At 36.4% G+C, this 24,270-nt stretch overlaps 4 protein-coding genes across 4 annotated transcripts; 1 reads left to right on the forward strand and 3 right to left on the reverse strand.

Annotated features, from left to right (window-relative positions):
- Positions 1-1,309: 1,309 nt before the first annotated feature.
- LOC137709318 (probable WRKY transcription factor 7) lies at positions 1,310-3,483 on the reverse strand. Its single transcript, XM_068448406.1, has 3 exons — positions 2,496-3,483; positions 2,256-2,381; positions 1,310-1,871 (listed from the first exon to the last, which is right to left on the reverse strand). The coding sequence occupies exons 1-3, from the start codon at positions 3,233-3,235 to the stop codon at positions 1,709-1,711; spliced, it is 1,029 nt and encodes a 342-aa protein (XP_068304507.1). The 5' UTR covers positions 3,236-3,483; the 3' UTR covers positions 1,310-1,708.
- Positions 3,484-9,507: 6,024 nt separating this feature from the next.
- Positions 9,508-12,605, reverse strand: LOC137729442 (cysteine proteinase mucunain-like). Its single transcript, XM_068468392.1, has 5 exons — positions 12,024-12,605; positions 11,015-11,250; positions 10,773-10,913; positions 10,072-10,524; positions 9,508-9,957 (listed from the first exon to the last, which is right to left on the reverse strand). The coding sequence occupies exons 1-5, from the start codon at positions 12,502-12,504 to the stop codon at positions 9,865-9,867; spliced, it is 1,404 nt and encodes a 467-aa protein (XP_068324493.1). The 5' UTR covers positions 12,505-12,605; the 3' UTR covers positions 9,508-9,864.
- Positions 12,606-15,910: 3,305 nt separating this feature from the next.
- On the forward strand, positions 15,911-17,245 carry LOC137716544 (SUMO-conjugating enzyme SCE1-like). Its single transcript, XM_068456003.1, has 5 exons — positions 15,911-16,042; positions 16,158-16,241; positions 16,670-16,810; positions 16,894-17,007; positions 17,098-17,245. The coding sequence occupies exons 3-5, from the start codon at positions 16,724-16,726 to the stop codon at positions 17,125-17,127; spliced, it is 231 nt and encodes a 76-aa protein (XP_068312104.1). The 5' UTR covers positions 15,911-16,042; positions 16,158-16,241; positions 16,670-16,723; the 3' UTR covers positions 17,128-17,245.
- Positions 17,246-17,931: 686 nt separating this feature from the next.
- Positions 17,932-20,707, reverse strand: LOC137717803 (uncharacterized). Its single transcript, XM_068457292.1, has 2 exons — positions 19,592-20,707; positions 17,932-18,928 (listed from the first exon to the last, which is right to left on the reverse strand). Exons 1-2 carry the CDS (start codon positions 20,532-20,534, stop codon positions 18,444-18,446), a joined length of 1,428 nt encoding a protein of 475 aa, XP_068313393.1. The 5' UTR covers positions 20,535-20,707; the 3' UTR covers positions 17,932-18,443.
- Positions 20,708-24,270: the final 3,563 nt, after the last annotated feature.

A 24,270-nucleotide genomic window follows, 5' to 3' on the forward strand; every position in this document is an offset into this window, starting at 1 on the left:
AACTCGAATCGCATTATTTACATCGGAAGCTAGAGTATTGAACAACCACTTTGGTTCAAAAGCATCCCATGTATGAACACCATCTATACGAGAGACAAACTAAGCCACTAGATGTGCTGCCCTATTACAACTGTGGGGAGTAAAAACAAACTCTATTAACCTAAATTGCATTTGCAAACCCTTAATGTCAAAGAGAAGACTTTCAATAACAACATTTGATTCTGTTGTTTCATTGATCATATCCACAAGCCCCTTAGAGTCCGCTTCCACCTGAATCACATCAAACCCTCTATCCAAGCAAGCAAGGCTGCTCGTACACCTTCTGCTTCTGCCATCAAACTTGATTCACACAAAAAATTCCCCATTCCTCCCACCGCCTTAAAAATCCCTGCAAAGTCCCGTGCCACCAAATCATAGCCTCCTTGCCCTGTTTCTTTAAGCCATGTGCCATCACAATTCACCTTGATCGTTGCATGAAACGTATCACTCTTCTCTCCACATTTGGAACTGGAAAGACTTCCAATGCGTGCAAAGTTAACTCTTAATTGAACAATTAGTGTTGGAATTAAGCTTGCTTTGAAATTAAACAACTTATCACTCCTCTTGCCAATAATTCTCCGTCTCGTGCAAAGTTAACTTCCATTTAGGTACTCAATTCCGAGTAATTTAGGAGTTCGAATGCTGATATTAAGTGGACTCCACTCATTTCTAATTTTTTAAATATTAGTAGGGAAGTATTATTGACACTCCAAAAATCTCATTTTACACTCTCCTCACAAATGTATTTTTCTTTCATAATATAGAAAGTTTGGAGTGTAGAATGAGATTTTTGAAGTGCTAATAACAATTTCCTATTAATAAATGCTGGAATACTTATGTACAATTTCATTTCATTCTACTCCTATCTTGTTTGATAAACGTGTCACCAATATAATGAATAATCCTATCCAAATTAGTTCTCCGTACCATACGAGGCTCAAAGTCCTTTCTCTCCCTAGCCCCCTCACCAGTACTAGTTAGAACTCAACTTGTCAAAAGTCCCAGCATCACTCCTCGTATAAACAAATGCGAAACTTATAAAATGCCCATGCATTAGCTGACTCTCAATATTACAAAAAAATAAACATAAAATTAGGAAATTGTTATTAACACTTCAAAAATCTCATTTTATACTCCAAACTTTATATATTGGAAAAGAAAAAATACACTGATGAGGAGTGTAGAATGAAATTTTTGAAGTGCCAATAACACTTTTCTAAAATTAATGAAAGATATTAGTGGGAATTGGAACAATTAAAAGTGGGCATCCTAATCAAAATCCACCATCATATATTAATTAAATAACACCAATAACAAGTATATAGGAACATAATTAAATAAAAATAAAAATAAACAAAACCCACTAGTTAGCATGATTGACTTAACACCAAATCCATCATCTCTAAACCTAATCCTATTATCTCTTTTCACTTCTACATTAAAATTCTTAACAAAAAAAACCCCCAAAAAATTAATAAAAAATTAAAATACAAAGTACAAAGACGAATCTAAGTTTATATTGGCGTTCCCACTAATCCTCTTCGGAGACGGTGCAAAGCATGATCGTTGACTAATTTGCAGCACAAGTCATGATATTCTTTGTCCTTCTTTTAATTCGAATTTTTCTTAATAAAAGAAGAACATCTCGAACCGTTGGATGAGTTGACTTTCAAGACGATTCGAGGATGAGGGTGGCCGTTGGATCGGTGACGCTGAGGGAGTGATTGTGATCGCCTTCGTAGGTCACGATCAGCATGGTGGGATCGTCTACAGCGCGCTCCACGTGCTTGCGTGCAAGGCAACCTCTCTCGCTGCTACACTTGTAATACCCTCTGCATCCGGACAAAAAAAAAGCAACCAGACATTCAGAAAGCAATGCGGCTACGTTACTGAATTGATTGACTCGGAAGGCATAAAACAATGCTCAACTCTAATATAGATTTTTAAGTGTGCTCGGAACAAACGCACTGAAAATTTTCTACGTTATAATAGTATCCCCATGTTAGTATGGGTCGTGTTTATAATGGCTTTACATTCGCCGTTAATTCTTTAAAAATAATTTAAAAGTGATTGATCGTTAAATTCAGTCATGTATCTGAAATACGTTAAAGTTTCAGTGTCTCTAATAATGGTTGATTAAAGATGACTTTATGTACGATCAAACAATCATTCAATAAAAAGAAAATGAAGTAATGAATGAAAGAAAGAAATAATACCTTGGATAAGGAGAACCCTTGATGGGTTTTTGACCGTACTTTCTCCAAGAATAATCATCAGGTGGAATATCAGCCAATTTCATACTAATTGCAGGAACCCTAATCACTCTTTTCACTTTAAGTTTCCTGCTCAATCCATTTAACCAATTCAAGTTATTAAAAATACACAATTTTGAAAAAAAACCCACATCGAACATCTGAAAAAAAGTTGAAAAATCATGATAATTGATGAACACCAACCTTGTCTTCGAACAGTGGCAACGCCCAGTAGTAGAGCCGCACCGGAGACGAGAAACATTGTCGACGGAGCTGCACTTCCTCTTCAACGACGACGAAGACAGCGGTGGCCTACTGGAAGACGACTGCGACATGTTTGTGAATTGAAACCCAGAAGAGATCGATTGCTCAGCAGCATCCCCAGCAGTTAAAGAAGAAATGAATGAATTCGCGGCAGTTTTGGGTGCCGAAGGCGAGAAGCTGATGGTAGCAGCAGCAGCAAAATCCATCTTTCTCTCAGCGCACCCAATACCTTTTTTCAGCGCAACCGGAGTAGTTTTTAGATGAGGATTTTGCGGCAGGGGCGGAAGGCGAACAACCAGCGTCGGACAGTAAACCTTGAAAGCAGAAGATTGTTCTGCTCTGAAAACAGAAGGTTGCTCTGTTTCTTGATCATGGGGTTCTGAAATTGAAGGTGTCGGGATTTGGGTTACCGGAGCTTTCCGGAACCGAGCGTGGCCGATTCTTCCTTTGTCCAACAACGAAATGACCTTCCTGAACTTGGTCACTGCCATGTCCGCCACCTCTTTATACTCCGTTTCATCTTCCGTGTTGGACGACACCGACTGGTGATGGTGTTGCGAAATCAAGCTGATAAACTTCTCGACGCTCTGGATTCCGGCGGAGGCCGCCTCCTTCACGGCATTCTCCTCCCTCTTCGCTGCAAAACTGTCAATCAATCCCATCATTAGTTCCAGGGCCATTTACAGCCCTCGACACGGCATATGAGTCGGTCGAGAAACCAAAAAACGACGGGTTGTTTGAACTTATAGAGATCCTTGCTTGAAGATTAATACAACGGCGGAAGAAAAATGGAAAATAAAAGGTGGAAGAAAACAGAGGTAAAGGGGGAAAAGATGATTCGAGTCAAACAGAAGATGCCCTGCCTCATAAGAAAACAGAGCATTGGCCCTCTCTCTCTCTCTCTTGCTCTCAAAGGCAGAGGCCAGTGATGTGTTTCCACGTGGCAAGGTTCTGGCAGGGTCATTGAACTGCTGGAAAACCGTGTATAAATGATAAGAGAGAGAGAGAGTGATAAGGTCAAAAGGCTAAGAATAGCCGTTGGATTGCTGACTGAAGAGGGAAAGAAGGTTCATTGGGAGACAGTGTGGTAGAGTTGACCTTTTACAGCTTTTAATGCAAAAGTCATTGGTGTGAGGTGGTGGGGTTGTATTCCGCAGGAAAACCGAAACAAGAAGTTCGGCAGGGAAACCGAAACAAGAAGATAATTGAGAAATGCTATGAGAATTTTTCAAAAATGACATGTTGGATGAATTATCTGTCACTTTATTTTTTATATAATATTTTATAATATCATTATAAGAATTGATGTTAAGTTGTGAAATTTTATCGAATTCATAAAAAAATTTACATTGAAAGACCCTCCTTAGTATTTTTTTTAGAAATTAGCTAAAAGAACATATATATATATATATATATGAATTTGAAAAATGGATTCTTTGATTGAGCCCTAGGATATGACACTACACACTATCACAGACCGTCTCGTGTTAATAATATAATATTATATAAGAAAAAAACTTATATGTTACTGTATAACAAGCACAAAGTATCACAATAAAGATGTATCATATTCAAAAGTTACTCGATTTTAATTTTTTTTTTGTTCAGTAAAATGAAAAGGTGGTGAGGTTATGGGAGGGATCGACTTAACCAGACACTGTAAGCTACGTCAAAGGCTCAACTCTCTTTGTAACCAAAAAAAAAAAAAAAGGCTCAACTCTCAAGTCACATTGGATTCTCCTTGTCACCAACGACCATATACCACATATCCGTTGGATTAATACGAACCTACTCGGGGCCGTTGATGCCATTGCTCATCCTCGTACGCTCATTGCCTAGTTGGAGTTTAGGTTGAGAAGTTTATGAACTTTGTCATCCTACTCTCACTATGAATCCCAACCATTTGTGTCTAACTTAACAACTCTTATTTGTGCACATGTCAAACCATTTGTTACTAGAAACATGTTAGTTTTAGTCATTTGCCTGCGTTTCACAGACTTGTGTATATTGTAAATTCTTATTAATATGTATGGACATTGTAAATTATCAATTCATTCTTGTGGCGCAATAAATCTAAGACTAACCGTCATTGACTAATTAAGTTTTGTCATCTTCTATGTTGATTATCCTTAGATGTTTTAGTGACGCTACTTAAACACAACAACAAACTAATGTTACTAAACAAGATACTGATCATCCATCACTATTAGATGTGTAACTTAGTATACAACGACATGAATAGTTTTTTTTTTACCCGTAAATAACAAATGGGGAAGTTGTCAGACCATAACAATTTTACTTTTGCTGTTGCTAAGATTGGTCATAGATCCTCAAATTCTCATGTTTGGATGTTCTCTCTGTCTTTTGATACTCAGTCAACTTGGTTTTGGGATGGTTGCGGCGGTTGTTGCCCTACGGCTTCTCTTTGTAATTTTCTTTTATAAAGAAAATGGAACTCTTTTACTTTATTTCTAATGTGGCAAACTCGCAATGTCCATTGGTTCGGTCAACATTCTCTTTGTTAGATGGAATTCGAACTGTGTACCATTAGGATTTCAAAAATCAACACCTACAGTTACGGCAATATTTAGTCATAATTGCTATGACGTTGATAATCCTTTTTTTTTTTTCTTTTTGACAAATGGAAGGGAGACTTTTGAAAGTATAAACTATTCATGGGCTCACCTTACAATTTAACGTCAATTTTCGTATAAAAAACATGAGGTGACAGAGAGTTCGTGAAAAGTCTTACTTTTGAGAGTCATTTTAGCATTTCTAACCTTCCAATTTTTCATCTCTGCTTTCCATTCACATCTTATGTTTGCGTGCGGCTCTCTATAATTTCGTGTTCTTGAAAAATTCTCTTTATTTGACATTGCATCTTTAGTACATGCCGCAAGCATAATAATATACTTGTTTCATATAAGCTGTTCTTCTTTCTAAAATCAATATACACAAAGTTGATCAACATAAAAACGTAATCCAGACTAACTAGAAAGGAGAACTCTAGTCTATAACGTTGTGTCGTTGTGAACACAGAGGATGAACTTTAAACTTTTGTTTCTTTTATAACTATTATATATTTTCTGGGAGCATCTAGCTTGTAGAATTTTTTCAGTGTCTTAATTAATCAAGCATAAAAATATTCATAACACTTTAAAATTATGCGTATTCTTAATTTTTTTTAGACAGCTAGTTGTTATTGCCATAATTAAAATAATCCATAAAAACTTAAAATTAATCCAATGTCTAACTTTAGTTCTTTTGTGATGCCTTAATTACTATTTTTAAAAGCATATTACTACTCCAAAATCAGTATCTTGGATATGATTCCACGTACCCAAATTTTCTTCCTAATTACAGGAAGAGGATTATTATTCACTCTCAAAAGTAATTTATATGGAGTGTTTGCTGTAAGATCCTAACAGAGCAGTAATATAAGTTCTAAAATAGTGTAACCATTCATTTAAAGAATCCAAAATAATGTAAAGCAATGAATGATAATAATTAATTAACAAAATACCTAGTTAATTAATTTGAACACAAAAAATGTTAATTGCTATTTCACAACAAAAAAAATAAGAAATATGAAGTTACCTGTTTGGACGAAGAACTAAAGAATGCATCGAGAAGGTTTCTGGGTTTGCCCTTGAATGAATCATCAATTGTGAAGGCCACTGAAAAAAAAAAAAAAACTGCTATCGTTTCACCTCAAATGAAAATCTGAACGCTCTGAAATTTTTTGAAGTGCAAGGAGTTTGTTCTTCCTATTGTTAGAAAGAGTAGAAGATATATAGAGCAGAAATTTTAGAATGGACGCGTGGCATTGAAAGGTAGTCAATGGGAGGTCAAATGTATTGATAAATTTTGTTTTAATGGTATGATTTATTTATTTTTGAGAAATTTCGAGGAAATATGCAATGTTGCAGGTAAATCTGGAGCCCCCAATTTTTGACTTGCAAAGTTTTCCTATTTGGAATTTTGGGGACGCTATTCGGTGGAGAAGACTTCCCGATTTGGGATCCTTGTAGTTGGCTTAAACGTCGCGTCCCACCCAATTACGTGAACACTACCATTTACAGAAGATTTTGGTTTGGACGTCAAGCTCATCATATTTCTACGTAATTACTGCATGCGTGCGAAAGGCCCTACGGGTAATTAATGATATTTTTTAGCGTGTTCAATTAGATATTTGACGCTAACCATCACAGTATGTCTTGGGTTAAAAACTATTACGAATTTCAGGTCCGTATTCTATTCGGTTCGTCTTCGATTCGATTCTTAACGTTAGTGAATCACACGATGATGGTCATGGGAGGCTAAAAGTCTTTGTGAGTCTTCCTAGCCTTCGGAATGGTGAATTACCTCAGCAAACCCATCAGTTGATCCTATTTTTAAAAAGAAAAATTAGATATTTTACATTTAATTTGTCTTAAGTATAGTCTATAAAGGGAAATAATTTCAAACATAAGTGCAAAGAGGGAAGTAAGTGGTTCTCACCAACTTGGCTCATTTGGTGATTTGTTTGTATGGATGAATTAGTGTGTTGATGAAAGAGCCGCTTGAGCATGTGATCCAATATCTTAGTAGATAAGGTGTTGAGTTTCTGCCCCCATGCATCAATGTTCGAAACTCTCATCCCCTAAATTATTGTAATAGTTTCGAACCGTCCCCTCTCTTGAGATTTTTTTTTAAAAAAAAAAAGAAAAGGAAAGAGCGGCCTGAATTTCTTATTCTTTCGATTATGTTTCGTCTGTAAGTGATGTTTTTGTTTTGCCACCTTGTATTACAGTCTAGTGATATTCCTTTTCAATTGCAAGTAAAAAGTTTTGGATTTGATTCTAAGGCATGTGTATATGACTACAAAAAGTTGAGCACCAATGAAAATACAGAAATTCAAGAGAGCATGTAGAGAAGCTCGGACCTTCCTTCCTTTACAATGTAGTGGGCTGCATATTGCATGTATGTATTTCTGGCGAAATTTTTGCACGTAATCGTCAGTCAATTCTCTGCATTTTCCGGGATTTTTTATTTATTTTTAATGACAAATTGACTGAATTGTTTTGCTTGCGACTTGTTACTTTGAAATATGCAAGATTTTCAGCATCTCAAATGTAAAACCATATAGTAGAGAGATTCTTATAGTGGAAGCAACACTGGATGATGAGAAGACTTGACTACGTACTCCTCCTAGTTTGAAATGAACAAACAAATAACTTTTGTGGTGCCAATATTTGACTTGACTCGTCGATACAAGTTTCTAGCTGTCTAGTTGTCAAATTGACAGTGGCACACCTGCCTCTACTAGAAGGCTCAACTTTGAAACTGGATTGGTTAGGATTTTTTTCTTCGACCTACTATGTTTTGACTTCAAAATACCACTTTGTAATGAAAAAAATAAATAAATAAAGGAAAGTTCAATTGAGATTTCAAGATATTTTTCAAACAGTGATATGTATCGTTCTTTGGAACTTAGAATCTGTTTGGCATTTGATTGAATTACGGGATAGTTGGGGTTGAAAATTTGGCTATAGTCATCTCTAATTACTGATTACTCTCTCTTGCTCTTCCAAGATCTCTAATTTCTTTCCATTATTCTCCCGATTTGGGTGAATAAGAATGTTGGAATATGATTACGATTATTTCCATGAACGTTATAGTCATATGGAAGAAGTTGTACACTTGTACCAAAGAGTTGTGATGAGTGTATATATGACTCAACCTTTGTCAAATAATACAGTTTGTTCAACGTTTCTCTAACATACTTCCTACGAAACACCGCATTGTGATTGACAGTCTATCGCAGTGTTATCCATAACGGACCCATGGCCATCACATCTTGTTTCCATCAAAAGAGAGCAAATGGCCCAAAAAAAAAAAAAAAAAAAGGGCCTAAACCCTTCTATATGCAAGAAGGCAAGGTTAAACATATTGAGGCCTATATATGTATTGGCCGAAGGCTTATGTATTGCAGAGGGAGAAAAAGTTCCACAACCAGCTGCCGGTGAATTGTCATGCTCATGCCCACGCATGAACGTGACATTCAGCGTTGCTTCCATTTATGACTTTGTATGTTTCTGCGTTGTAATTTGTAGTGGAGGAGACAAGTCACATTCAGCAAACGGCGCTCACCTCTCACTTCCCCCTTTATTCGATCCATGATTAATTTACACCATGGGCTTCGGGGCCCACTACCAATCCCCTTCAGAACGAGATAAACGAAAAGCTTAACAGCTATTATGAATACGCTTTTTTTTTTTTTTTAACATTACATTATTAAATTAAAAAGAAAACTATTGAAAAATGTTTGAAAAGTTTGAGTTTTAACTATAAGAATAAAATAAATAGTACCATGATTGACTTTTTAATGTAAAAATATAGTTTTTCGTTAAAATGAACAGTACCGGAAATTTTTCGTTAAAGTTCACTAAATTAAATTGTGAGTGACGGTGGACATAGTCCATGCTATTTTTGTTCTGCATGACAGCTTCAAAGGTTTGGTACTCTACATTTCCACATGGGGTATGTTGGTGACTCAAAGCCATGATTAATTTTTTTCTATTATATTTTTTTTCATTTTTTTTATCAGTTTCAAATTGTTTTTTTTTCCTGAATTTGTAGTGGAGAGTATCGAGGGGTTCGTTTTGTTAGGCTGACAGCTTTTAAAATAAAGGAATCAATTTGCATCTTTCGGACCCCTCTGGCACCACGTCTGTCGTGGAATCTTTTACCCTATTGATTCGTATTATTATTATTTATAAAGTTTTTTTTTTTTTTCTTCATAATTGACCTCCGTTTTATTAAAGATTGGTTTAACAAATATATTCACCAACCGCGTTTTCAATCATTTTAAAAACACTCCAGATTCCAAACGAACTCTTAATGGTCGGATTGAGAAGCACATTAGTTTGTCGCAACTATTTACACTAGAGAAGTAATAGCACATTCTGGCGAAATGAAATATCATGTTCCATTTATTAAGCAAATTACAACGAGTATTGGGAATGAAGCACTTTTGATAAAAGACAATGCCAAAGTCATGACAGATTTTACAGAGTATATTTGCTAAATTCACAACAATCCGTAAATCCTTCAACTGATAAAATGCAACACATAATAGATAGAGCCCTATATACAAATCAGCATCTGAAGTAATCCATGACAAACCATCCTTTTCTTGGAATCTAAATTATGATTAAGAGCGTAATCGCGGGTATGATTAACGAAGAAGGTAATATCAAGCATGCTTTGCTGGTTTTCTTCTTTCTTAAATTTTGTTAAACCACTGCATCAAGGTTTATGTGTTTTTTTAAGCACTGCTGCTCTTTCCACCACCAATGGCCCAGTGAGGTTTTGCGGGGGTGCGCTTCAATGCCTTCACCCCCAGCGGATTGCCCTTGCTCTGTTTCAACACGAAAGCAAAACAATGTAAGAAAACAATTTAACGGGCGACAAACGAAATACAATTAAAATTAAAAACGAAATGGTTATCAAATGAGGCTTTAGGTGTTCTTACCATCAGACAAGCTCCGGCATTGACATCACACACGGGATAGTCACTTGGGCAGCAACTGTAATGGTCGTCACAGCAGGTGGCACCTTCAAGTGGACAACATCCCCAAGCAAAGCAATAGTTTGCATACTCATAGATACAGCAGCAGGTGTTGCTCTCAGGGCAGGAGTAGTAGTTGTCACAAACTGACGGGGGCTTTACCGGAGACGGAGGAGAAGGGCCAGGGTTAGGGGGATTCTGGCCTTCCTTGATGGGGTAAGAAGGCTCCATGGCAATTCCACATATCCCGTTGGCGGTGTTGCCCAGATTACGCTGCATCCTGATGTATCCCTCCTCTCCCCAGCTTCCACCCCATGAGTTTCTCACTATCCAGTAATCAAGTCCGTCGTCTGTGCCATATCCCACAACTGTAACACCATGGTCTAGTGCTGTCCCACAACGTCCCGTAAACACACCCTGAAATAATATTTAAAGCAACGCAAGTTAGTTAGTGTTCTTCAGAAGCCATCAACACAAAAATATCAAACTTCATATGAAAATTTGAGGTGTTCTCGTTTCATATGCTATAATGGACGATGAAATATTCTTCGAGGAGTAATGTTCTCTAGTCAAACTGTTAGCAACATAAGTAATTGTTATACTGACAAGAGAGCATTTCTCATTGTTTTTCCCAAAGATTGTGATACAAAGCGAAGAAAACTTACGGAGATATACAACTGGAAGTCTCTGCCACCCCCTTCAATGGCAACGGCAATTGGCTGATTGGCAACAGCCTTCTGCAGTGCTTTCTCATTGTATGTAGGAACATCTTCGTAATCGTCAATCGAAACAACCTTGGCATTTTTCTGCATAGAAGAAAATAAAGACCAAAAGGGTGAGACGAAACTGCTTTTCAAATTATGTTCAACTTCAGCTAAGCAAGTTACAAAGTATACTGATCACTGACCCTGTAGGTGTCACATGTGGCATCATATCCCTTGTAAGGATAGTCCTCTTCGCTATCAATGCCGCCATTGTTGATGATGAACTCGAAGCCATAGTCCATAAGACCTCCATTGCAGCCTTGGTTGTACGTTCTATCGCAGTCTACCAGCTCCTGCTCAGATAGGGAGATGAGATCGCCGGTGACTAGCTTATTGATACCTTCCACGGCGGAGATAGTTGAGAATGCCCAGCAACTCCCTGCATTATATAATCAGAGATTCAACTGGTTCCCACTCAAAATTATTCCAAGAGTAAATTAACATGATTTCATATGCAAATATTTGGTCATGGAAGTATCTGAACCTACATATCACTTGCCAGGGACACATGGTAAGGTTAGAGCAAATGCATCAACTAATTATTTCTCCGATAATTATGATATGCTGGTCCAATTGAGTTCTAGTTGAATCCTAAACTATCTACTTTTTCGGAGAATTTATATCACAAAACCAACGAATTACAAGGAGAGCATGCTAAGAGAGGACCCTTTTACTTCAATGGAGCTGAGATTCTTGTGTCAGATATTTACCTGTTCTTTTTCCTACCACAAAAGTAGGAAGATATTTTTATCCATTTTTCATTTTTACAACACAAAAAATTGGAATTATGTTCACATGTGTGGTCTCAAAATACATGGTAACTCCTGGAAACATGGAAACTGCAAAATCTATGTCTGAAATTTGGATTACGAAATTATCAGCGACCATCAGCTGTTAAGTGAACAATCGAAGGTTGATTTGCGTTAAAACACCTTTGATTAAGCAACAAACAATCAGATATGAAAGTCAACGACTCCCTAATCACACACCTTTGCTCTATCATCAAGCAAACCCAAAAGTCTAAACGGATTATGAACACGCAACAAGATAAACATCAATGATTAATCATTAACAAACAAATAAAACCAGAATTATTTTCGTATTAACAAAAAAAAAAGAAAAATTAAATAAATAGGATTAGAAAAAACTTACCACAGCTGCCTTGGTCTTTGACTGGACTTACCGCGCCCTCCTTCCTCCAATCAATGGAGTCGGGCAACGAATCGCCGACACGTGGCGCGTACCGGTCGCTCTTGGTGTTCCTGTTGGACACCCGCTTCATCTGCGCGCGGGTCTTGGCGCCAAGGTAAGTGTTCCGGTACTCCTCGTTCGACAGATCGGCGAACCTGTTCAGACCGAGCCTGTAGCTGAGGTTCTTGGAGTTTTGTTCGTCGATGTACCTAAGGTTGTCCTTGAAGATCTTGAACCTTCTCTCCTTCTCTCCCAAAGCGTTGTATGCCTTTCCGTGCTCCGCCAGCCACCCCTCGTATATCGACATCACCTCATCGTCGGTCCTCCAGCTGCCCGACGACTTGCTGTCGTAGGAGATGATCGACATGTCAAGGGCCGATGAGATGGAGAAGATCGTGAGGAGGAGGACCGCCACGACCGGCGATGATTGGTACGGCCCCATGGTTTTTTGGTGTGTTTGGTTACTGAGAAAATAGGGAGGGGAGGATGGGAATGGCAAGAAGTAGGAAATGAAGGTGTGAGAAAAGTGAGAGGTGGTGGGTGCTTATACAGTGGGAAGGATGACGGGGTCGCTCAATATATTTATTAAAATTAAATTAACTTTTAGGATAATTGGATCTTTTTTTTTTAATGGATTACAATATATAAAATGTTGTAATCTTATTTGGTATAAAATGTGTTCTCTCTGTTACCAATTTAAGTTCAAATCGATTTCTGTTAAAATATTTTCTAATACATGATTTTCACATGGAAAAAAAATATTTAAATGACTAAATTAGGTTTTGAAAGACCATTTTGATGATGAATGTGAGGTGGCAAAACTCAATTCGGACTTGAACTCTTTATGGAATTCATCGCATAAGTTTGACTTACATTTTTAACTTTAGCTAATACAATTACACATAAAGAATGTGAGAAATGTTAAAAGAGATTCTCTCAAAAATAATTTTTTATTTTATGAATTATTTGTCTTTTTACAATTTAACGTTAATTTATACATACAAAAAAATTGACAAAATATATATAAAAAATTCTAGGTTTAAAAGAGTCGCTTTAGCATTCCTTAAAGAACATGCACAAGTTTTGTTTACAAAAAAACAAAAAATACACTTTTGTTTTTTCTTTTTGTTGAGAAATTAAGAAAATATTAAAAAAAGTTGAACAAACGATATTATTCACTAAAAGAATGCGTTAAACCTAATAATAGGTTATCAATAATGTGATTCAAAATCGATTTTAACAAAAATCGAATATAAAACTTCTTACTTACCAATAATGAAGAATATTACTATACTCTAGTAATAAATGACAATATTGAAAGTTTTTGAGTAATGAGAAAATGAAGAAAGTGGAAGAGACGAATACAACAAGGAGTGTGGGACCCATCAAAGTTTAGTTTGGTGCGTAGCGTTTGTATTTTTGTATGGGATTTGGATCCTCTCCTCAGCAGGGGTCCAAATCCTCCCTATCGAATAACACGGATCGTTGTATTTTGATCTAACGGCTATAATTATTATAACTTTTAAAGTGATTTCTTGTTTGTAACCGTTTGATTAAAATTCAACTGTCCATGTTATTAGATCATGAAGATTCGGACGCGAGAGGATCCAAATCCTTTTGTAAGAGTTGGCTCATTTGGAGTGTCGGAAAGGACCTCTCGTGTTGCTTGTGCCCATTGTTTTCTTACCTTTCACTATCGCCCCACATTGTGTCACCTCAATTGTAATTTTATATTTTCCAAATCAAAATCAACTATGATTTTTCAAGACTCAAATATTCAACAAGTTAAGGAGGCTAATAAATTTCTTTGCTGTTTTTTTTAATAAACGTTAGGGGCGTTTAATTGATTGGATTCGGGTTGGATTTTCGTTTCGTATAACACCAAATTTAGCTTTAAAATTGTTATTCTTATCATTTATTTTTATTTTTTCTTTAATAGAAATGGAACTCGCATATGTTTGTGAGTTTTACTCTATTAAAAACAGAGTACAAATAAATGGTAAGCGTATTATTACTCTTTCAACTCAGATCAAATATGGTTAACAATTGGATAAGTTAATACATTTTCTATACAAAGATATTTTACACTATTTAAAATGAAGGGCCAAAGTAGAAGCAACGAAACCCAAGTCAACCTAATTCATTCCCCATAATTAGCCAAGCCAATCCTATGTATTAAACGTGTCATATATATTGTGAAGGTTTATAGCTTCAATGATTAAGAATATTTGTATCTAGAAAACTTATATGAAAGAGTCGACCGCTACATGGTTTTCGTATCTAGTAATCCAATAGTTTATTTTTCACGTGGTATTACATTTTGTGAATTTTCTCTAGTGCACATTTAAGTTGTAATATGAACAAAAACCGTTAGATCTCATTAGGCTAAAAAATCTAAGTTCGTGTTCAAATGTGTAACTTAAATGTTTAATTTTGAGATGCACTAGAGAAAGCCTCTTACATTTTGACTAAAACACCATAGTAACGATGAACATATTCCTTTTAAATTTTTGATCTGCACTTAAAGTCACGAGTTCAACTTCTCCCTCATCGGATTTTGCTTGTATTAAAAGAAAAACTCTTTAATATGTTAATTTCCAGAATGAAAATATTTTCTTATACAAACAATTCTAATTTATAAGATTATGGGTTTGGAATATTTATATTATATGTCACACACGTGAATGGGCAATATTTTTCGGTTGTGACATTCATATTTAGGAACCAGATCTCCTCCTGAGTATGGGGACCGGAACTAGCTGAGCAGCCCATCTGAACCCTTGAAATTTGATCCAATGACTACAAACAAAGAACCTTCTGAAGTTATAATAATTATAGCCGTTGGATCAAATTTAAAGGGTTTATATGACCTGCTCAGCAGGCTCTGGTTCCCATGCTTAGGAAGGAATCCGGATCCCATATTTTATACGTAAAAAGGAATTTGCCCCTCTCCAACCTCTTAATTACGGTCATACATCCTCCTTCACAAAAATTAATAATTGTCATTATATTAGGCCCAACAATATTAATTGAGAAAATACAAAAGGTTAATTGCTGCTTCCGTGGGCCATGAAGTACCGTTTGAACTAAGTAGATATTTTTTGCAAATGGTCCCAATCCAATCAAAAGACCCACACACGACATTAAGATAGCTTCAGGTCCGTACTACCTATCCTCGCTTGGGAGAGTCTGTAGCGTTATATCCATCATCTCCTTTTCAATTTTATTTAGGGGATGTGCTATCACATATCCTATTTTACTTTTTACAAATCTTAGTTAATTTTTGTTCGTTGATTTTTTTCAATCATCCGATCCAAATACCGAAAATTAAAAGAATGTATGAGAAGTAAAAAATGATGTGTGGATATCACATTTCTTTTATTTATTTGTTTATCTCTCTCATTACAACACCAAATTATTATCTTCATATTCTACAAAATAATAGCTGTTAAATTTGACGCAAATTAAAACAAAAAAATTATTTTCAAGGTCAAAAAATAAAACGCGTGTGCCATTAGAAGCCGCGTAAAGATGGACTCTTGAAGAGTACGGGCCTAGCGCTTTGGCGTGAGATTTTTTTGATGTGATTGGTACACAAGGTAGCACATCACGTATTATTATACAAATAATGAGATATATATGTTAAAAAATTAGTAACTTTAAAAATAAAATTTGCGACTACTTACATATAAAAATATAATGTACCATTTATATTTCTGTTATAATAAAAAATTTATGCGTAGGAAGTTTCGAGATAATCTACTCAAGTTTATATTTTGGCGATTTCTCATATCACTGACAAACAACATAGCCTCCGTTGTAACTCGTACGACAGAAGTACGAAGTACATCAGATTCAATCTTGTTTCAAGAAATATCAGAAACTCAAAGAGAGAGAGAGAGAGAGTGAGAATGTCTGGAGGAATCGCGCGCGGTTGTCTCGCGGAGGAGCGAAAAGCGTGGCGGAAGAACGACCCCCATGTCCGTATCCACCGTCGTCCTTCTCTTCTCTCCATATTATTTGCAATTCAATTGTCATTCGCCCATTATTGCATCGCCTGAAGTTTTCGTTTTTGTGGTTGATTAATTAAACTAGGGTTTTGTGGCGAAGCCGGAGACTGCTTCGGACGGCTCCGTCAATTTGATGGTGTGGCAGTGCATCATCCCCGGCAAACCCGCTGTGAGTCCTTTTCTTTCTTTTTCTGGTCACAATTTTGTAGGGCATGCAATTGAAGTAGTAAGTTTGGATTATTGGGATTTTAATTCGGAATTTGACTTGCGTGATCAGCTAGCCCCCCAATCGGGGCATCAGGGTTTTAGATTTTATGGGGGTTTTTTAATTTTATTGTATTTTGTTCTAATTATGTTTCACTGTATAAATTTCTATAGGGAATTACATGAGGGTTTTTCCAGAAGTTGTTTGTTGGACTGCTTTTTCATACTATTGTTTAGTATGTCGATATATATATATATATATATATGTATCTTTCTCTCTCTGAAATCTATTATATTGAAGATGAAGTTCACATTTTTTTAGCTTCATAATGCTGATGTATATTGGGAATGCTGATTTTTATGATGGACTGATAGTGGTTGCTTGGTTGCTAGCGTAACATCCTTACAAGAAAATTTCAGTGAGGATTACCCCAGCAAGCCCCCGAAATGCAAGTACCCGCAGGGCCGGGCTTTTTCCACCCCAATGTGTATCCTTCTGGAACTGTTTGTCTTTCGATTCTCAACGAGGACAAAGTAAGCAATCTCTACTGCTCTAGCATGTACATGGAGATTGTGTTCGTCGATGAAGTCGTCCTAACGTGAATTTCTTTTTTCAGGGTTGGAGGCCGGCCATCATAGTGAGGCAAATCCTCGTAGGCATTCAGGATTTGCTAGGCCAGCCTAATCCTGCTGATCCGGCACAAACCGAAGGTTATCAACGCTTTATCCAGGTTTGTCTTGATCTTTAGGTGTCTCTCAATCACTTCTGTGACTGCTCATGAAATATAAACTGTGTTGACGATTTCTATCCTGACGTGCAGGAACCAGCTGAGTACAAGCGAAAAGTGTGACAGCAGGCAAAGCAATACCCACCTGTTCTATAATGTATTGTGCTTTTACTAGATATGACTATAAACTCATTGATTTGGTCAAGAAGGTCATGCTTAAGGCTCTCTGCAAGACGTGATCAACCTTATAAGTATGTTCTCGTTTGAATTGCAAATATGATTTGGTTTCAAAACTCTATTCTTTTTTTTTTTTTTCCTTTTCTCTCCGATGTAGCCATGACATTGACCGGTGTCTTTCGGATGTAGCCATGGAATGTCTTATAGTTTGTTGGAGTTTGCAAATCTGAGTTACGGGAAATGCATAAGTGATTTTTGCAATTCCATTTTTCTAATTCTGGACTCCTCCTGATTCTAATGTTAGGACTAAATAAACGAAACGATAATTAAGAGATAAGAACAAGATGAGGAGAGCAGGGAGTGTGAAAATCACTACCTGTGTTACAATCGGAGAAGGTGACCGCGGGAAGGGATGGAATTTGGACCTTTCATCTCCACTCCCTTCTGGAGAAATTTAATGGGGCCTGTATTGAGAATTTGGGGATTAGGGATTGACTTTTGTTTCGTGGAATTCATGTCTTTTGCTTCTTTCCCCACCTAGGTTGTTATCATTCATTAACCTGTCAACTGCATGTCTGTAATGTACATCAAGATCCACTTGGCCATTCAAAGTCCTTTTCCTCATCAGCATCCTTCTAGAAACTGATGAGACTCGGCATCATCGGAGTAGGACTATCTTCTCTTCTATTATCATCTCTTTCCCTCCTCTTCTCTCACTTTTACCTTTTGTTTTGTTATCTCTATAAAAAAAAAAAATCAGTATAAGATGTTTACATGGCTTAATCATAACCGTTCAAGTGGGAGAAGAGGAAAGGGGAGAAAGATTCAGAGAAAGATTAGGAGGGAAGAAAATCCTCATTTCCAATTAATATCAAAGCTCGGTTACAACTTAAACAAAAGATTTGAGTTTTGAAATATATACAAAGGGGAACAGATGTTCTCCTGCAAAAAGAAAACAAATGAAAAAATATTTAGAAGGATATGATCCTGTTTCTATCTCTATATATTTCATGAGGAGCAAACCCTTCTCACTCCCACAAGCATTTGCATATAGCCGATTTACCAAAAACCAAGAAAAAATTTATCATTGTTGATCTCTCTGGCACTGGTTAGTGATATTTGTGTGTACCTACAGATCTGACATACCGACCACGATATCAACAACACTATCAATAGACATCAACTCTTGATACGTTGTAACACATGTTGACATTATGTAGATATCGTTGTCGTTATGTTACTGACATGTCTTCGATATGCTCCTACGATACTGTGTGCGGGGATCTTCCACAACTCTCCAAGACAATCTCAAACAAATCAGCTTCAGATTCCTCATCAAACTCCAGTTCATGGTTAGGGTTTTGGTTGCCCTTGGTTGTGCACCTGTTGAGCCACTGGGAGTCAATTCTATCCATGGAGAAGAGCTCCATGCTATCTTCATAGAATGCAGCAGCTGAGGATCTCACAAGAGGGCCCACAAAGCAAGGGTTAGGTGTCCTCTGAGCATTGGCGGGGGCATACTTGAAGGCACTTTGACCAAGGTTGACCAGGACTGTAATGTCAGTGTTTGCTGCTAGGGTTGGATAGAGAGGAGTGCTGAATTCCTCTGACTGGCAGTGGATAACGTGCACTAGCTCTGATTCCACAGTGAAGTATACCTTCTTTTGTGTGGGATCAAAGCCACATCCAATCACTCTGTCTCTTTTTCCCCATGTTGCTTTTTCTGATTCAAACACAAGCTTCATCCCTGAATAAAAAAAAAAAGCCCAAGTTAAAAAAATGAATCACACAATGTTCTAAAAAATTTAAAAATTTGAAGTAAACTGCAAAAATTGTGGGTGAAGGAAGGTATAGTGTTGCAATTAATCAGTCTGATGTACATACAAAGATATTTCATTAAAAGAAAAACCTTACCTACATACTCGACATTCTAATTTGTTTATTGTGATAAGCGACTCCTTACAAGTAAGAAGTCTAAGTTTTTTTATTTATTAAGTTTTAGCAACCACTCTAAACCTACGTCAGATAGGACAAGGATATGGCAGCATGTAATGGGTCCATACTGACATTAATTTCCAAATTTACAATTCATGAGACACTGCTGTCACAGATTCTTTAGGTAGATATTTGATTTATTGTTGGTTTGCCACTTTTTCCCTTTCTTTCTTTTTGTGCCAAAAAATAACACAAAACTAGAAACCTAGTGATTTCAACAGTCCTCTCTTAGTCTCTTTCGGAATGCATAAAAAATCGTAAACTATTCAGTTTGGAATGCAGCAGATAAAACATGAATGTCAAAATCGCTACCTCGATAATTTGCACACCCATACCTTTTGACCTAGCTAGGATAATGCACAATGCAAGAACACAGTTAAATTAGTGAAAAAGAAGAGAGAAATTCAAGAATTACCATCGAGATGGACAGAGCCATTGGAGCCGAATCCGATGCTTCCAGGATAACTCCCGGGAAGTTTGAGCGGAAGAGCGCCGCCGACGGAGAGTCCAACTGATAGTAACACAGCTTCATTTTTACCATGATGAATATCATCCTTAACACTGAGCTTCAACTCCTCAATTCTGCTAATACTCTGACTACTACTACTACTACTCACATGAACCAAAGAATCTGAACTCGGATTCTCTTCGTAACTCTTCTGAATCAATTTAATCTTCTCTCCTTCCTTGACAATCGACTGACTCATTTCATCACCGCCGCGCGGACTCAAAATCGTGATCTCGAAATAAGCTTCTTGCGGGAAGGAATTGCTTCCGAGAGCAGGGCCTGGCAGAGGCAGCCCAGTTTTGATCACAGAGGCGGCAGAAGCAGAAGCGCCTGATAAATTTAGCACTTTTTTCGACCCGGGATTGAGTCGAACTTTCTGCATGAAATCTGCTGATCCCTGACACACTTCCCAGCTTATCTCCGGCTCTGCATCCCTAACTCTCTGATCGCCGGCCGCGCACATCCCCAAAAGTCTCGACCTTGTCGAACCGGAATACTGATAATTTGTGAAGCCGAATCGTGACCACCCGTTCTCGACGGCGTCGGTGACGGACGTCGGATTATTGCCCCAGCTGAACAGCGGCTTCCCGGAAACCCCACGGCCGTAATAGTTGTTTCCGGTCGACATGCTCTTGCTTGGTTGTTGGTGGCGATGAAGCTTTGGAATCCCATCTTGCAAACTCTCTGTCCTAACCACCGTCGTCGCTGCCGCCGTTGTCATCGTGCCACCGCTGCCAGCATTTTGTTTACGCTTCCTGTAACAATTCCATCGCCATAAAACCATCACAACAACGACCGCAGCAACCCCTACGCAGACTGCAACCGCCGTGGCATGCTTCCAACCGAACATGTTTTCAATATTCTCTCAAATGGGCTAACGAGAATTTTTGTGTTTTTGATTAGGGAGGAGAGGTTTGAAGAATTAAGCGGAGGAGCGCGGAAGGGAGAGGGCGTGGACTAAGACTGGTTCAAGAAAGGCAGGGAGGAGGAGAAGAAACAGAGGAAAGTACTGTGGGCATCGTATGTGTGGTACGAGTCCTGAGAGATGGGCTAAACGTTTTTTCAAAGGCAGAGACTTTTATTTTTTATTTATTAGTTTGGTGCGTGAACTGTGAACCGACAACCCTTCGTCATTTAAAAAACGCGTTGGTTTTATTTATTGTGTGTGTGTGTGGTTTTTTTTTTTTCTTAAAGAGGTTGAGGCACATGAGAGAACATATTTGAGAGAAGATCGAATATGTAAATGTAAATGTATGGGTAATTGTGTACTTGTGTTTTCTTTTTCTTGTTTGGTGCAGTAAAATTTCTATAAAGTTATAAAGTTTAGACCAAACTAATTTTATAACTTTAAAAAGATTGTTATATTGTCACTTAGTACTACAATCTAATAATATTCTTCTTTATTTGTAAGTGATAGATCTTAGGTTTGATTCTTACCAAAAGCAAAGTTGAACCACTTTACTATTGTAAGCCTATTATTATGAGCATAAAATATATCTCTGGGCTAGATTCCCTGCATGATTTAAACATGGCTTAAATTATTCTAGACCCACCAAATTATCATATTTCAAATTTTTTTTTGTTTTGTTTTTACTTATAATCTAACGGCTATGATCAAATGAGATCAAATATAATGATAAAAAAAAGATTTGACGGCCCAAAATTAAATCTTACATCTAAAATAATTCACAAAAATGATTTATCCCTAAGAGTTGGAGATAATCATAATGTATATTTTATTGTTTGTTAAAAAAATGGTTATTACATATAATGGTGTAGTTAAAAGTATTATTTATTGACTTATTTATCCTTAATAATTTACTAAATTTAATTGACTTATTTATCCTTAATTGATGTTATATTTACTAATTAGAATTCTTGAGTTTGACAATATGAAAATATCAAAATTTTCGTGCCAAGAAGCTATAAACATGCTTGAGAGATTATAAACATTGTGGCTTCAACAAGAGAGTGTCCATGTTGATGAAGTATTATGTTCATCCTAAACTTTTATTTGTGATATTGCATATTTTTGTATTCGTCAACAATTATTATTGTGTGGATGTCCGTTTTCTTAAGATGGCCCCGACTCCCAAGTTGGGATTGAAATTTTTTATGACTTTAAAGATGTTATTCTTTATAAAGTATTATTTTAGAGAAGTTTTACTGTATTTGGATAATGAGAGGGTAAATTGAGTCTTTGGGTACCTGAAGGTCTGAGGCTGTTAAAGTAAAGCTGAAAAAGAATGAAACTGTAGAAATTTGGAGCAGTTAGGTCGTTAATTGTCGAAAGGCAGTTAATTCGATTTTACTACCTTTATGCTTAGCAGAGCTACAAAATATGCTTTATCCCGATGATCAAAAGTTTAGCCACCATCAAAAGTCTTAAACCAAAATTTAAAGGGTAATTATCCATGTGGTATGGGGGATAAGGAGAGACAAGAGTCCCTAAGATGGAGGAATATGGTAAAGAAATAAAGATCCTCTTTGAAAAATCAAGCTTTAAAGTCTTGCTTAGGGTGATATTCCTCTTCAATTATAAGTGAAAAGTTTTATATTCGAATCTCGTAGATGACGAATTCGATATCAAATTAGATTGCTTATTGTGTAGCTTAACCGAACTCTCCATCCCCATTAATGTAAAAATATATACTTGAACTAAAGTCTTGCTTTCTCTTACTGATGGGACTGGAAAATATGGTGGTTCTTAATTTTCATAAATTCTTTTTCATGGTCGGATAAAATAGTATCTGCCTAACTAGGAACCAAATCCCAGTAATTAGTTTCCTTTTCATTTTAGGAGATATACTAGCTAGATAGAAGGAGCATTTACTTTTCTTACATTACCTTTAATTTTCCACCATCAAATTAAATATTAATTTTAAAATATAAACATATCATTCATTCATAAGCTACTATTGTAGTTTAATTAGAAGGAAAAGTCGTCACTTAGTCTGTTAGTATTCCTTTTCATTTGTAAATGACATGTTTTAGGTTTGATTTTTTATAAAGGCAAATTTGAATCACATTATTGCTAGTCTATTGTGAGACTAAGTCATCCTCTCTTCTAGTATAAATAATATCTTTTGTTAAAAAAAAAAAATTAGAAGGAAAAGTCCACAAAAAATATTTTATTTGTCTCAACCTATGGTTATTTTTTGCTTTTCCAAAAGGTGGCCAAGGCTACACTAGAATGAGGGGACACCTCCTACTAGCTACTACTCGTGTTCTGGACTGTTGTGTTTTGGGTCAGAGTGTATATTTGATCATCACCATTTAATATGTTGTATGTTCATTACCCTATTTATTACCGTTACATGAGTTTGAATTTTGAGATTTGTGCTTATCCACTATACAAATCTCAAAATTCAAACTCATCTAACGGTGATAAATGAAGTGGTGATCATATACCACACTAAATGGTGGTGAGCAAAAATGCTCTCTTTGGGTCAAGCAATGCATACTGGGTACAACAGTAAAATAATAATACTTTTGTTCACCACTGTTAAGCGATGATGATGCTCACCATTTTATTTATCATGATTGGATGAGTTTAAATTCCAAGATCTATGTAACGAATAGACACAAATCTTAAAATTTAAAATCATATAATAATACTAAGTAAGATGGTAAGTAATATCACTACTTGAGGGTGGTAAGAAAAAATACATTGTCGAATAATAAGTAATGGATTCAATGTTCAACATGCATTGCACTAATTTGTATAATTGTATTTAATATATATTGACCTCCTCCTTTTTGTTTCAATATTCAACATGCATTGTGCTAATTTGTATAATTGTATTTAATATATTGACCTCCTTTCCTTTGCTACTCTCTACGGCACATCCAGCGATCAAGTAGTGACTACCTCGTTCTATTTAGGGTTTGTAATCGTGTGAATAAGGGCATTTGAAAAATCATATCAATGTATTTATTTTTATCTTTACGTGAGATGTCGTTTACACGTAATTAAATGACTATCAATTGTTCATGTGTGTGAAGTTATATGCTCACATAAATAACTAATCAAATTGGTGCAGTAAAAGTGGAAGTTATAAACATGCAAAATCTTAATGGCTTAAAACATCTAATTTTGAACGAGTGAGTGACTCTCAACCGTTAATATATATACGAAATCTCACACTCGCAAAGGCGTCTAATCAAATCCTTAAAACTTCATAAACCTAATTTGATTTGCTTAAGACTAGAAAACTTTCTCTCTACTAACCAAAAACAAAAACAAAAACAAAAACAAAAACAAATGATCTGCAGAATACGTAATGGGGACTTATTATTCATTATTTCAGGTATCTTTATGCAAACCGAATTGGTAGCTACTCAACTACAGAACACCCACCAAAGTTGTTCACTTAATTCCTTATCATTCACCGTAATAATTTAAATTAGTGACATAAATTATTAGTTATCAACCTGTGCCTAATCATCTCAATTATGTTATATAATTGACTTGCTTTTCCGGGGTCGGTAATGGCTGAGGTTCAAATAATAAAGGATTAAAAATAATTCTTACGGAACTGCCATGAATCAAGGAGGACATAATCAAAGATTAAATTGACCGTTAA

This window comes from Pyrus communis, chromosome 1 (assembly GCF_963583255.1).
Source record: "Pyrus communis chromosome 1, drPyrComm1.1, whole genome shotgun sequence".
Taxonomy (NCBI): domain Eukaryota; kingdom Viridiplantae; phylum Streptophyta; class Magnoliopsida; order Rosales; family Rosaceae; genus Pyrus; species Pyrus communis.